Raw genomic sequence first — 14,594 nt, forward strand, 5'->3', positions numbered from 1 at the left:
CCTCCTCTGAGCTGGGCTATAAACGGCCTGGATGCCCTGGGTGATGCCGGGCTCAGTGATCTTCCCTGGAAAGCCATGCTGAGTGTCACCATAACTGACAGTGAACTGTGCTGTGTTTAGCTGCTATTAGGAGCAGGGTCAGGGCATAGAAGGGGTGCAAAACAGGGCTCCTAAAATAAATTCAGCAGCTTGTCAGGAATTCTCTAAAGTCCTAAGGAGAGTCTAGGATTGGCAAAGGATTTAGAAGGCCATGTCAGATTAGTTACAAGCACCAAGTTAGAAACAGGAAAAAATCTAGGTTCCATTAGTACCTCAAAAATGTCTTCAGAGTACACCAAAAGCGCACTGTGCTACTCTTAGCTGGGGCCTGTTGGGTGACTTTGTGTTGGACCACCCCAGGGCACTTAGTTAATAAAGCTCCACGCAGTCTTATTGGGTTGTTGGGTTTTGTTTTCCTGGGTTTTTTTAATGACCTATGAGAGAAATGAGTTAAAATAAGAACAACGTGGAGTGGAAAGTTTAGGTCTTAATTTGTATAACCATGTCCCTGTGGCAGGAGCTGACAGGAGCTCGGTGAGAATATGGTTAGCATGTGTCATTAATGCTTGAAGACTGGTAACATGATTTTCATTCCTTAGTGTTAATTTGACAAAATGTTCTCTTTTTTTCTTCCATTTTCTCCGTCCTTTACTCTTATTATCTGTAGTTCTTCCTCGGCAATCAGGTACAGTGTGCCTTGCAACATTCTCCTCGATGGAAATGATCTGTGTAGCTAATGCCTGTTCTTTGCTATGGGAGAGGACATATTCTGAAGCATGCCTGGGTCACATCTGGTTGTCTTACCAAGTAGAGGAATTGCTAACAGGGCTAGTATTGTAGCGCTGTCTTGGCAGCAAAGGATATGTAAGTCTATATTTTTTTAAAAGGAGATGAAATTTTCCATTCTAAATTAGATTGACTTAAGACGATATTATGCTGGACTGAGTTATAAGTAGTATGGTTCAGGGGAAATTGAAGTTGTGCTATCAACCCGTCCTTTTAAAAAGAACCTGGTCTTATACTTCTGTGTTGGAAGTCAGAGTGCCGGATAGCACATCTGTACTGTAGTCTTCTGACCGTTAGTTAACACGAATGTTATAATGTACACTAAGTCAGAAAGTCTTGGGGTATTTAAATACTCAGTCTGTTTAAATACCTTATTAATATTTATAGTTACTTGCACTTATAGTATTTTATAATTATAAGGTACCCAGGAAGTGTAGTGTGGAAATTATAATTGGCCATAGCCTGAAGTTTGCTGATTATGCCAGCCAGCCAAAATCTGATGGGATCAAATTAAACTTGCAAAAAAGATAGCGTGATTTTGACTCTACTTGGTAACTCTAACCATTTAGATCTTTTTGAGGGCTCTGGGGTCCTGTGTCTTCAAATGGAAGGAAGTTGCATGGGTAAAATCTGTGTTGTGATGTGTAATCAGAAACATGGAGTTGATTTGAGGCCCTCAATCAATGTTAAATTCCAGGCACTGTAATAATCACTAACTACAGTAATCTTCTGGGCCAGTGGGAAGAACAGAGGATAGAAAGAAACTAAAGACAAGAACAGTGAAACTTGCTTTAAATACGTCATTGTACAGGAAACACCAAGTACCGTGTTTCCCCGAAAATAAGACCGGGTCTTACATTAATTTTTGCTCCAAAAGACGCCTTAGGGTGTATTTTCAGGGGATGTCTTATTTTTTCACGTACAACAATCTACATTTATTCAAATATAGTCATGTCATCTTTTTCTGGAACATCGTCATTACGTACTAAGATCGTCTGGCTGACGATCTTAACTGGGGCTTATTTCGGTGTAGGACTTATTTTCAAGGAAACACGGTATGAAGTTCATTTCATACATGAGGCCCAAAGGATCGCATGCCAACAGTCACACAGCTAATGTCATAGCCATTGCAAGAACCTATGTCACTGAAAGAGAAATTCCGTTTAAGAGAAGGAAACAGAAGTTACTCTTGCCCCTAAGACTTTGTTCTGAGGTCTTTGCCACACTGGCAACCCAGCTCTGCCAGGTTTGCACAGGTCCCCATTTTCAGAGCTGCTGTAACCCCTTCCACCACTTGCCTACACTTCCCCAGCACTATGGCCACAGACGGGTCAAACCTCCTTTTCCCCGTAGCTCAGCCAAAACGAGTTAGAATCTCTCAGAGGAGGCTTTAGTAAGAAATTAAGGGGGAAAAGAATGAAATAAATGGAGTAATTCTAAAGAGTGAAAGTAAATTACAGGGCACAGTAATGTAAGACTAAAGTTCATCTTGGGGTTCCTTCCTGACTCACTCTAGAGGACACATAGGCCCTTAGTTCTTTCCTCTCCTCATCTGTCTGGACAGAACCCCGAATTGTGACAGGCCATTACTGCTCTTGCTGGAATCCTCAGTTCCTCCCAAAGGACCTCCCCATTTTCACTCGTTGGGCCAGTGTCTGAGGGAGGCTCCTGTAGAGGCCAAACGGGCAGCTTCCTTCCCAGGACAGGACGCTTACTCCCTCACATCTGTGGGTCCCCACTTCAGTGCTCTTCTCACTACACGATGCTGTTGCTCTGGTCACTTTTCAACTGTATGGGATGAAAGATGTAAGACTATTTTTATTTTCAAAGTAAAGATCTGGTGGGGGTGATGTTTTCCAGTCACCTTGCCTATATAAATAGTGCTCTTGAGTCAGTGCAAAATAATACAGAGAATTACCATAAATACTTTAATTTGGGGGAAGGTTAGTTATATGTTCTTCTCAAAACATCCTTTCTGGCATTTACAGTTTTGTACATTGTTTCAAAGTTATGGTTCTGCTTTATAACTTTGAAAATCCTAATTAAGTGATTAAATAGTCCCTTCTTTCTCTCCCTTCCCGCCCCCCCCCCCCAACATTTTCATTGAATTAAATAATTTTAGGAATGCTACTTCTCCAACAGTTTGATTATTCTTTTGGGATCTCAGCATGATTCTCTTTTGTTGCCTAAAGTTTATTTTGGGGAAAGGGTAATTTATGCAGTGGGAAGCTTCAGATGTTAACGGAGCTAAGAAGTAGGAATGTTAGGCCAAAAAAAGGAAATATCAGAGAGTCATGCTTGTCTTAACATCCCCAAATGATTGTTGAATACTGTCTATAATCAGCATGGTAAATTAAAAATTCGATTTTTTCAACTAAATTTTAGTATAAATACTATTGAATCATTTGTTCAAAGAAGCTTTTCTGCTGGTGACATCACAATTAGAGAATACTTTAGGTTTATTTCTGAAAACCTGATGTGGAATATCGAATTTCCTTCTAAGCTTGTAATAATAATGATGCTTTGCAAGGGTTTCCTTAAAGCTTGAAATACTGTTTGCTGTTCTCCATTTAACTTTTGAGCACACTGTATTCAGAAGTTGACACCCACCTTATATCTACCTTTTCTTTTATGAAAACAAACTAGCATAATGAAGAATTTCATCACCGGGTTTTAATTTGGGCAGAATTTTTTTAAAAATCAACGTGAGCTAATGTTGTGTCTACCCTCCGCCCTCCCCCTTTGCTTCGGAGGCAGGACCATCACAAGTTAACTTTATCCCAATAGAAAGCATATATCAAGCCACTGGCCTTTAGCTTGATATTTCAGCTTTTCCGTATTTTAAATTCTTTTTCACCATTGTCACTGCAATACATTTTAATGTTAAAAAAAAAAAGTTAAAAAATTATTTTAGTGAAAAATGGAAACTAGTTGGAGTTCAAATTCTGCCCAAACTACCGGGTTGTGGTTGCATCTGAATCCAGTCTGCCCTGGGAAGGCGGTGCAGCCTGTTCCAGGCACAGCCTCATCAGTCTCTGCTTGGCCCTGCAGTTCGGAGATTCCCAGCAGCTGCGGCTGGTCCGCATCCTGCGCAGCACGGTGATGGTCCGCGTCGGGGGAGGATGGATGGCCCTGGATGAGTTTCTAGTGAAAAATGACCCCTGCCGAGGTAAGGAGCCGTCCTGAGCACGAAGGACACGGTGGGTCCGCCCAGCTCACGTGCTCACACGAAGTTGTGCTGGTGGGGTCTGTCTGTTTCTCCTGTTGTGGAGCTGCCCAGATGTCGTCTCACTAGCACAGATTAGAGACCGAGGGTGACAGAGTGGACCAGGAGAGAGAAGAGCAGGCGAGGGTGGTGCTGTCGGGAGAGACTGTAACGGGAATGGGGAATTTATTGCTGTCATTGAGTATTTCTGTTTGAGGTGTTAAACACTAGCCTAAAAAGGAGCCTGATGAAGCCTTGTAGGTTTCCTGTTAGGGTTCCCTTTGCCTGCAGCTTGGGGACGGTATCGGCCCCTCCCAGGTAGGGAAGGACGGGAGCTCCCTTGTCCGGGAGGCGGAATAAAGAACACCTAACTGCGAGCCTAGACACTTCAAGACAGATGATTACTTAAGCAAGACCATGTGGTGTCTGTCTGCTAAACATGAAAAGGCTGGCATGCCGGCCCAGAGGCAAAAGAAAGCCGTATGTTTCATATGAATGATGGCACCTGCAACCAGGGGAGACATGATCAACTTCTGGTTGCTACATTTTCTTCAGCTGGGGCCTTTCCTTTTTCCTGTTAACCGAGCTGCATGTGGATATATAGGAGGCTCCCCCACTGTCTGCCAGTTTGTCTTTCTTGATCAGTTTCTGCATTTCCTGCTGTGTCTGTTTCTTTGTGTTTATATATTTTTTATTCTAGTTCACCATCCTGGGAGTAAAATAAAGCGCTCTGATTCCAGCTCTTCGATTTCCAGTCAGTCTCCCATAGGTTGGCTTTTAAGCTTTGTCCCTCTTACCACACCCCAGCCTGTTGAGAATGGCTTCGCTTCTTAAACTGTAGCACCTCTTTGCTCTGTGGTATCTGCTGCCTTTATGAATGCTTTGAAATAGCCAAACCATAGCTTTTCTAACTATTACAAGTTGACGGAGCATATAATACTCCTGTTGAGACAGAACCCATAGAATTTGTTCTGAGTTTTTATTTAACGAACACTCACATAGCTTTATATGCCGCACACTATTAAAAGAACTACAAATAATTCATTTACGCCTCTATGAGGTGTAGATACTGTGTTTATCTCCATTTTATAGAATAGAAAGTGGAAGCGTAGAAAAGTTAAATAATCTACCCAACGACAGACAACTAATAAATGGTAGAGACAGGATTCAATTCCATGGTAGTCTGGCTCTAGAGTGTGTGTTCCTGACCGACATGCTGTGTGTCGCAGAGGCTGACATACCCACCACCACCCATTTTTGTGTGTATTAGTGGTTCAGCCTGCACAATTAGTTTATTAAGGCTTATTTATAAACCTAGCAGGGATATTTACAGTACAATTACATAACCTCTTTGGAAGTGATTTATAGTCATACTCTGAAGCATTTAAATCTGAAGGGTGTGCAGTTCTCACATGAATGCAGATATCTCCATAGATAGTTCCTCTTGTTTTATCTCAGTCTGTATTTATCCCAATAAACCAGAGTGATAATTTTCATTAGGAGTTCCTTTTTTTTTTTTCAGAAAATTGTTAATTTGAAAACGCCTATTCTGGGCAAAACTGGAAAGGGTTTACTCACTTTTAGAATTTAATTATATTGCAAACCAATTTCCTTGACATAAAAATCCTATTTTATTGTTTTAAATGAGCAATATATATCATTTTAACTTTAACGCAGTAAAACATTCCTATCTAAATCTATTAATAAGGTTTTATTTTTTGGTATCATGTATGATTGGACTAAACAAGCAAAAGAAATACTGCATGTAGCATTTTGGGATCTTTGGTTGCCTGTTTGCTGCCTGCTCTATTTGCTGTATTTATGATAACATGCTGCTGGCCAAGGAGAACACTGCTTGCTTTGTCCTTATTATCTAAAGATTGGAAACTCAAGGAAATTTGGAGGGCCGTCTAGTAGCTATTTTCAGCATCCCTTGGAGCACACAAGGTAAGGCTTTCCCCTGTGCCTCTCCAGGCATGGCCTCCTACGGCTCAGTAATCACCTCAGTGCCATTGATTGCAGAGTCAAGAACTCCCAGCAGTCTTAGGTATCATACCTATCAGTGATGGACAGGATGAGCTACTTCTATTCAAATAAAAATTGTTCTAGGAGGTGGACATATAAGGTCTCAGGCGGATGTAATAAGTGATTTGGAAAGACGTGAATATCATACAGAGAGACGTTCCTTTTACCTCTCTAGGGTCCATCGTTCCTTTTAGCTATCTCAGGTCCCATGAGGATGACTGTGGCTTCTAGAAGTGCCGCTTAGGGTAGATTTTGTGTTCATTTGTGTGGCATTTCCTTGGCGCTCTGGATTGTAGACAGCCTTATACTGCGGCCAGTACAAAATTTATGACAAGGTTATAATAGCAATGTTTACAATCATTTATCTCCTTTTACACAGCTGTTGAAAAAGATGAAAGACATCTCAAACTCCACATTGCTTTAGCCAAATGTAAAAAGCGAAAATATTTAACAATTAGGTACCAGGTACTGCCAGATTTGGAGATTTCAGTTTCTAATTCCATTAATGGCAAAGAAAATCTTGATGTTTTGAATGGAGATAAAAAGAATGCCCCATCCTAACAATTAGATACACTTTTACGGTATGGTACTGTGTATGTTTGCGAGCATTAGACAAATATGTTCTTAAAAATTTTAGTGAAAATGTAGAAAAACTTTATGAAGATTTAAGACACAATTGGGCCTAGAACTAATTTTTTTAAATTATGATAAAACATACATAAAATTTACTATCTTAACCACTTTTATGTTCAGTGGCATTAAGTACATTCACAGTGTTTTGTTATCATCATCATCATCCATCTGTAGAACTCTTTTCATCTTATAAAACCAAAACGCTACCCATTGGACAATAGCTTAGAACTGAATTTTAACTAACAGGCCTGTTCCAGCCAACATAAGGTGGCCAGCATAAATCCCTTAGAAAATGGTAGCCTTTTTGGTACGTAGTTGAAAAACTGAACTTGAAATGGCTGCCTTCAGGGTCAGTCTGTCTTCAAAATGTGATCTTCAAAAAACCTGAAAAATCATGGTCAAATGCATATTTCTTTACTGCAGGATTTCTCAGCGCTTACAAAATGACAATTGCGTTAGGGCTCTCCTAGGGGAAATGTAGCATACAGCATTTACTAAACTCCTTTTTGTAGAAAAGCCTTCAAAAGCCTCAGTTTGGGGAATTCTGCTGTAAGCAATGAAATACTGTGGAAGGATTTTGAATCGTGTACAGATAGCAGATTTTTATTGAGAAATTCAGTCCGGGGAATGAGGCGTGAGGGAGGGATGGGGAATAAGATGGGAACCAAGGAGGCCAGTGGGAAGCCTGTTTGTTACAGGCGTCCAGGGTGGAGGGGATGCTCTGTGAATCACACAGTGTAGGAGGGTGTGGAGAGGCTGGAGGATTCAGGAAGCATTAGAAGGTAGAGTCTGTAGACCGAACTGCCATCAGGAAGGAGGGACCCGCATTGATGCCCAGGTGTCTGGCTTTGATCGTGTCTAATGAGTGATTGACTATAACTTCCGACCTCCAGGAGTGGGGCTGCGCTGGGCTGTATTTGGAGGTCAGGAATGACTATGATGGCACTGAAGTCTCAGGGGGATGAGCTCATCACCAGGTTAAAAGCCTAAGAGGGGAACACGGCTGCGGACAGAACTCAGAGGAATGTCCGTTTTTAAGAAGTGGGCGGGAAGGAGGAGAAGCAGTGGTGTCCTGGGAGCCAAGGGAGGAGAGTGTTTCAAGGAGAGAGTTAGTAATCCCCCCACGTGCACATTACAACAGCAGAGAGCTGCTTTTACCTCAGGTTTTTACCTGTGCTTGTACACGTGTGTTCTCTCTTTCTCTCCCCCCCCTCCCTCTGCCTCCCTCCCTGCCTTCCTCCCCCTCTTCCTCTCCCTCCCTTCCCTCCCATATGTCACACATTTACTTCTTAATGATTCTGTCCTGATCTTTTTACTGTCTCGAGCTCCTGGGTCTCCTTCTTTAGGATTATTATCGACAGAATTCAAACAGAAGAGTCTGGACAATGTTGATTTCAGTGATGTGTTTCTCTTCACTATTTCGTTACCATATATCCTACAAAAGCTGAGCAAAAAGGACACATGTCCTATGAGAGAGAATGGAGGGGTTTGATTGCACCTCTGAGGTCTGAATCTCCTACATCTGTCCTTGACCAGCTATAATGTGCTTACCCCAGGGGACAGTGGCAAGGCACACATGTGACAGCAGATGGGATGGCACCTTGTACACACAGATTTCTTGCTTATGGCAAACTGAGGGGCTTATTATTAATGTGTCTGCTGTGGATCAGAATCATGACAAGGCTGATAGTTCATGAATTTACTTCAGTTTTAGAAGAATCTACAGATGGTACTAAACCTATAACTTACATAACTTATGGGGGCAAGCAGCTATATGACCATCAGAGATACATTTTTTAAGATTAACTGACATTGTGTGTGTGTGTGTTTATTTCCTTTTTAGCACGAGGTAGAACTAACATCGAACTTAGAGAGAAATTCATCCTACCTGAGGGAGCATCCCAGGGAATGACCCCTTTCCGATCACGGGGTCGAAGGTCCAAACCGTCTTCCCGGGCCGCTTCCCCTACCCGCTCCAGCTCCAGTGCTAGTCAGAGTAACCACAGCTGTACATCCATGCCATCTTCTCCAGCCACCCCAGCAAGTGGTACCAAGGTATGTACTGACCACCATTGTGGCCTCCTTCCCCGGTCCCGTCTTTGCAGATGTTCGCTGTCAGTGTAGCCTCTGAGAGACTCTAGTGAGGAGAGGAACGTGAAGACATACGGACCAAGCTCTGCCTAGACCAGGCTGACCAGGCCCTAGCGGTGCATAGATGGAGGGCCTGGAAGATGACTACAATTAACATTTATTAAAATATGTACTCAGGTCATTAAGTCAGAAGTGCTTTTTCTCGCATATTCCCAGTTTGGGCCCACCCAGTTACTGGTTTTGAAAACCCAGGCACAGTCTATGCAACTGGCACTAACAGATAAGTTTATGATGATGGGTCATGTATGAAGCATGCTATTTATTGCCTTTCTGCCTGGTCCCTTCCATCCTGTTGGACTGATGTGCACTTATTTTGTTTTCTGTTTCTTTAAAATTTAGTGTCTTCTATTTGTTTTTTTTATGTTTCCAATTTGCTCCCTTTCTGTTCCATTTTCAATTGTTCCCGTCCTTCCCTTTGGATTTCCGTTTCACAGACGCCACTTCAGTTCTCTCGCTGTTATGACAAACCCTGGTTGGTAAACAGTAAAGCTGGCACCCCTGTCAGGGACAGCCATTGTCCTGACCTCCAGCTGCCCAGCCCCGAGGTAGAGTATGGCTTTGCTGACTAAGGACGCCGTCAAGACAAGGTCCTCACTAACGCCAAGAACTTGACCAGCTGCTCTTCCTGACACGAGTCCATGCTCTTTTCCATCCTTGTGGTGCTTGCTCTCACAGCTGATTCATCTAGTCAAGTGGTTTTCAGGTGTTTCTAACTCAGATTCACCAAAATTGGAGATAAATAAGAGATGCCTAAAACTGGATTGTTTAACAACTTTCCAGTTGTCTTCAGAATGATATTTGTTCAGGGTGATAAACATTGGTCATTCCTGGTGATTTGTTTATTGATAGTATTTATTACTGGGCCTCTTGGAATCTCCAATTGTCAGATACACAGATGAGTTATGAACACTTGAAATTCAACTACGGTGCATGTTCAATGGTTTTCTATCTTCGCTGAGAACAGAAGAGTGGCTGGCGCCCCTGCCCTGATACACATTCCCAGGGTGGCTGGCTTCACCACACTGGTTCGAGACGTGGGTGCTGTCCACTTGAGCCAAGCACAGTATCAGTGAACGCTGCTCTTAGGCTCAGAGTTTTAGCTTCGGATTTCCTGGCCTAGGCACTTGGGTTTCTATAGCCTTGATTTGAATACACATGTTCACGTGCGGTCATTCAAATGCCCAAGCACTTTTGGAAGAGCAGTGTTTCAGAAACAAAACATGGGCTAGCGGCTTGTCTGATAGTGGGACAACTTGCATTCTAGCTCCTGCTGGGAAACATTGGGTTCTTGTGCCTCAAAAGATAGTACTGCCTTCAGTCATGGAATGCTTCAGCCAGAGAAATCGGGAGGTACAAGAAGCCAATGCCTGTGAATGGACTGCTGCCTTGGGGTTCATCCCACTCCGAGCTAAAACTCCAGTTCCAAAATAGATCTGGTTTAGAACACTGTGCGGGGACCTACCACCACTAAAACCCCAAGACTCAACCTGCTTGTCTTGCTTTTTCTTCTTCCTCAATGGTTCCAGTTTCATGAACGTTTCAAAAGTTCTAAAATTTTAAATGTTTTAATTATGAAGCGCAAATTCTCACAGGATTCTGATAGATCAGCCTTTTTTTTTCATCTTAAGTTAGTTTTACCTTTTGTTTCGTTTCATTTTGAGGTTTCATCTTTCCTTACCTATCGGTGTTCTGCAGCCAGGCCATATCTGCATGTGGACTCCCAGGCCAGGGTCTCTGGGGCTACGGTCCTCCCAGCAGCAGTGCTCCCAACGATAGCTTCTGAAACTGGTGCTCTTCCTCCTGTGTGGGCCAGGAGGGTTTATGCTTGAATGTTAATCCCTCTCTGTCGCTTCTGCTGCTGCTTGATAAATTGAAGAAATACAAGAATCACAATGAAATGGGTTGCTTTACTCTTCTACTATTTGTATCAACATCTTAAAGGTCCTGGAAAACAATTTACACTATCGACTTCGAAGAAAAATTGGAACAGCATGCTGTGGCATGAAGTGATACTTCAAATAAATTTAAAATATTCTTTCTCCAAATTAAGTCTGCTACTGTCTTTAAAAAAAAAAAAGAAAAAGAAAAAGAAAACACTCAAATAGGAAATGAAGCTCCTACCTACCAGTAGCAGTAATAATAATGTACATCTGTCCGGCTCTTTTCCAGTTTAGGAAGTGCTTCTATACTTGATGAATTCATTCAACAAGTTTTCACTGAGCCCGTCTTCAGTGCCAAACTGTGTTAGGTGCTGAGGGTATGACAGTGAACAAAACAAAGTCCCTGCTTTTGTGGAGTTTACGCTTTAATGCAGGAAAGACAGACGACAAACAGGAAACGTCCCTGGGTTGTTGGAGGGTCAGCAAGGCGGTCAGCGTGGCTGGGATGGATTGAACAAGAGAGAGTATAGTAGGATGGAAGTCAGAGTCCCTGATTTCCTGAGGGAGAAGTAAAGACAGATGTTCATTTAGATAAGTCCCAGGGCCCAGACCCAAGGCCCGGTCTTCTGGCTCCTCATCCAGAGTCCTGTTCCTGATATCAGAGCCTCACTCTTCTTACTCCTAGTCATTCATTTGACCCAGAAGTCAAGTATTTTATCTGCATTTTACCAATGAGGAAATAGACTGAAAGATCTTGACGGGAGTTTCTGCACCTACCTAGTGATGGAGATTGGAGTAATGTTCAGATCTCCATATTAAATATGTGGTATTTGAACTCATATTTCACGTTTCTAACCCCAAAACCATAATAGTTGGGATTATTTGGATTTTTTTTCCTTTACCTATTCACCATATTTCTGTTCATTATAACTATTGTAATCTTACTATTTGAGGGTTTTTTTCCATTTCTAGTGGAAATTTGTCAGTTAAGATAAAAAGTATTGGAAGCATTTTGAAATTTTAAATTGGAATGTGAAATTTTCGGGGGGGGGGGGGGAATCATCAAAATACATGACCTAGGACACTTTCAAAATCAGTCTTTGTTTTCCTGGACTTTTAATTTGCTTTTCAATCAATTAGAGATAAGCAGTCTACATTTTAAATTTTAAAGTTGAATTTCTATCGATTTCACCAAGTAAATGTGAACTTTTTATTTTTTTAAGGTTATCCCATCAGCAGGCAGCAAGTTGAAACGGCCAACACCAACTTTTCATTCTAGTCGAACATCCCTTGCTGGTGATACTAGCAATAGTTCTTCCCCAGCCTCCACAGGTGCCAAAACTAATCGGGCAGGTAAGTACCTGCAGCAGTACCTGTGCATTAGGATGGGGACTGGGGGTCGTGGCCAGGCTAGGAATTTGGAGACAGCACCCATCAGCAATCCCTCACTGCTCCCCCAGGAGCAGATCATGAGCGTACACTTAGGTGTGATGCCCAGAGAGAAACCTGCAGATTTTCTGCTGACCTTTACTTTTTCTCCTGTCACTACCATGAGCTCAGACTTGCCTTCTGAGAGCAGGTGCTCCCACAGCCAAAGCCAGACCACCTATTCTTGATCAGAAATGATCACACCGTCTTTCCCCGAAAATAAGACCGGGTCTAATATTCATTTTTGCTCCAAAAGACGCATTAGGGCTTATGTTCAGGGGATGTCATCCTGAAAAATCACGCTAGAGCTTATTTTCCAGTTAGTTCTTATTTTCGGGGAAACACGGTATTTGAAATAATGTAAAAGAAAGAAAAGACCTCCTGAAGCCGGGCCTTCCTCAGAAGCCCGTCCAGTATTGGGACTGGTAATCTTCTAGTAATTTTTTCCAATACCCCGTATTTATTATCACCGCTGGTGAGCTGAGAAAGTCAGGGAAAGATCACAGCTGTTTGCCATCGCCCCCATTCTCAATCTGCCCCTGGGTTACCCCAGCTAGCAGCCCTGCCTAACACCACCTTGGGGACATATGAGGTTAACAATGCTGCTGATAAAAGCTTATTTCTAATCCTCAGGAGGCAAGTTTCTTAAGTAGAATCATAAAACCAGAGACTTCTGTGTAGATAAGGAGACTGAGGTCCAGAAAGGCTCTGATTTGCCGAAGGTCATACAGTGGTATTAGGTTCAGAGCCCTGACATCTCTATTAAGGCTGCTGCTTTATTCTTGAATTCCAGACCCTAAAAAGTCAGCCAGTCGCCCTGGGAGCCGGGCCGGGAGTCGAGCCGGAAGTCGAGCCAGCAGCCGGCGAGGAAGTGATGCCTCTGACTTTGACCTTTTAGAGACGCAGTCTGCTTGTTCAGACACTTCAGAGAGCAGTGCTGCCGGAGGCCAGGGCAACTCCAGGAGAGGGCTAAACAAGCCTTCCAAAATCCCAACCATGTCTAAGAAGACCGCCACTGCCTCCCCCAGGACTCCATGTCCCAAGCGATAACACTGTACAAGCACCCCCAAGCCTCTGTCCACTTTGAATCCTGATCCATACATTGGGTGTATATTTATTCTGAACGGGAGAAGTTATATTGTTAAAAGTGTAAAAGAATAATTGTGTTATGAAGCTGCCTTATTTTTTTTTCTTTTTGTAAGTTACTATTTTCATGTGAATATTTATGTAGATAAAATTTGCCTCCTGGTAACCCTGTAATGGATGGGGCCCAGAAATGAAAGAAATATTTGAGAAAAACAAGTGAAAGGTCAAGATGTATTAAAAAAGAAAAGCCCCTAAATAGGGTTTCTGTGCAGCGCAGGGTTATAAACCTGCTTTATCTTTTAGGATTATTCCTAAATGCATCTTTATAAACTTGACTTGCTATCTCAGCAAGATAAATTATATTAAAAAAAATAAGAATCCTGCAGTGTTTAAGGAACTCTTTTTTTGTAAATCACAGACACCTCAATTAGCTAAAACTGAGGGGAGGGCACTTCTAATTGCTTTTTCCATTATTTTTAATGTTGTGTGATTTTAGCTGAAGAGAGGGAACCTCATCTAGGTAACATTTGCACATGATAAGCAAAAGGTCTTCTTTGCAATACTGTCTTTGAATACTGTTTCAGTACTGGGTGTTTAAAGGACAAATAGCTGCTAGAGTTCAGGGGTAAATGTAACTGTTCAGAAAACGTCAGAACATTGGGGTTTTTAGGAGTCCTGGTTTGTAACTTCCTATCCAGCCTGGCCACCAATAACTCCTGTGCTCACAAGGACCCAGGCCCTTGCCAAGAGGAGATTCCTTGGTGGCATTGTGAATTACAGATTTGTTTATCTGCATTTTTTGCTATTTATTTAAATGGTCGATCAACTTCTCACAAACTGAGGAATGAATTCCACGAGCCTATTCTGAAAATGTGGACATAAAATAAACACTTGCTCGTCCTTTAAAGGAGTTCACCAGCACACTTGTTAACAAGTCCCGTTTGCTTCCGTCTTTTTTTTGTGCGTAATAAAGTCATCTGACCAAGTGACCATGAAGAGGGGCTGTCTGGGGCTCCTGTTTGTAGCTGCTGTTCCTCTTCAGCTCCGACCATGTTGCTGTGTGATTATCTCAATTGGTTTTAATTGAGGCAAAAACTGAAGCTCTACCAATGAACTCTTTAAAAACAAGACACTTTTGTATTAAAATTGCTTGCAGTAACAAATATTTTGTATTTCCTGATTTTCTTCTCAGCCATTACCTTATATATAACATGTTACTCTGGGATATGACTGTGTTTTAGGTACTTCAATGCATTAGTCAAATCAAAATGTCTTGATGGATAAATTATGGATCTTACTAAGAATTTTTCTTGTTTATTTTATCCTCGTTAATTTCATTTAACAAGCGCGATGGGGCCAAG

The 14,594-nt window shown here is 42.1% G+C and overlaps 1 protein-coding gene across 32 annotated transcripts in view; it reads left to right on the top strand.

Moving 5' to 3' along the window:
- MACF1 (microtubule actin crosslinking factor 1) overlaps positions 1-14,537 on the top strand; it is a 311,434-nt gene extending 296,897 nt beyond the window's left edge. For 17 of the 32 annotated variants that reach the window (XM_074334445.1, XM_074334436.1, XM_074334446.1 and 14 more), the window contains 7 exons: positions 707-724; positions 3,877-3,994; positions 4,731-4,799; positions 8,532-8,743; positions 9,274-9,384; positions 11,943-12,072; positions 12,941-14,537. In XM_074334445.1, the coding sequence (XP_074190546.1) occupies positions 707-724; positions 3,877-3,994; positions 4,731-4,799; positions 8,532-8,743; positions 9,274-9,384; positions 11,943-12,072; positions 12,941-13,197 (915 nt within the window). In that variant the 3' untranslated portion in view covers positions 13,198-14,537. The other 15 variants (XM_074334452.1, XM_074334453.1, XM_074334454.1 and 12 more) reach the window with 8 other exon arrangements.
- Positions 14,538-14,594: the final 57 nt, after the last annotated feature.

This window comes from Rhinolophus sinicus, linkage group LG06, assembly GCF_036562045.2.
Source record: "Rhinolophus sinicus isolate RSC01 linkage group LG06, ASM3656204v1, whole genome shotgun sequence".
NCBI lineage: Eukaryota > Metazoa > Chordata > Mammalia > Chiroptera > Rhinolophidae > Rhinolophus > Rhinolophus sinicus.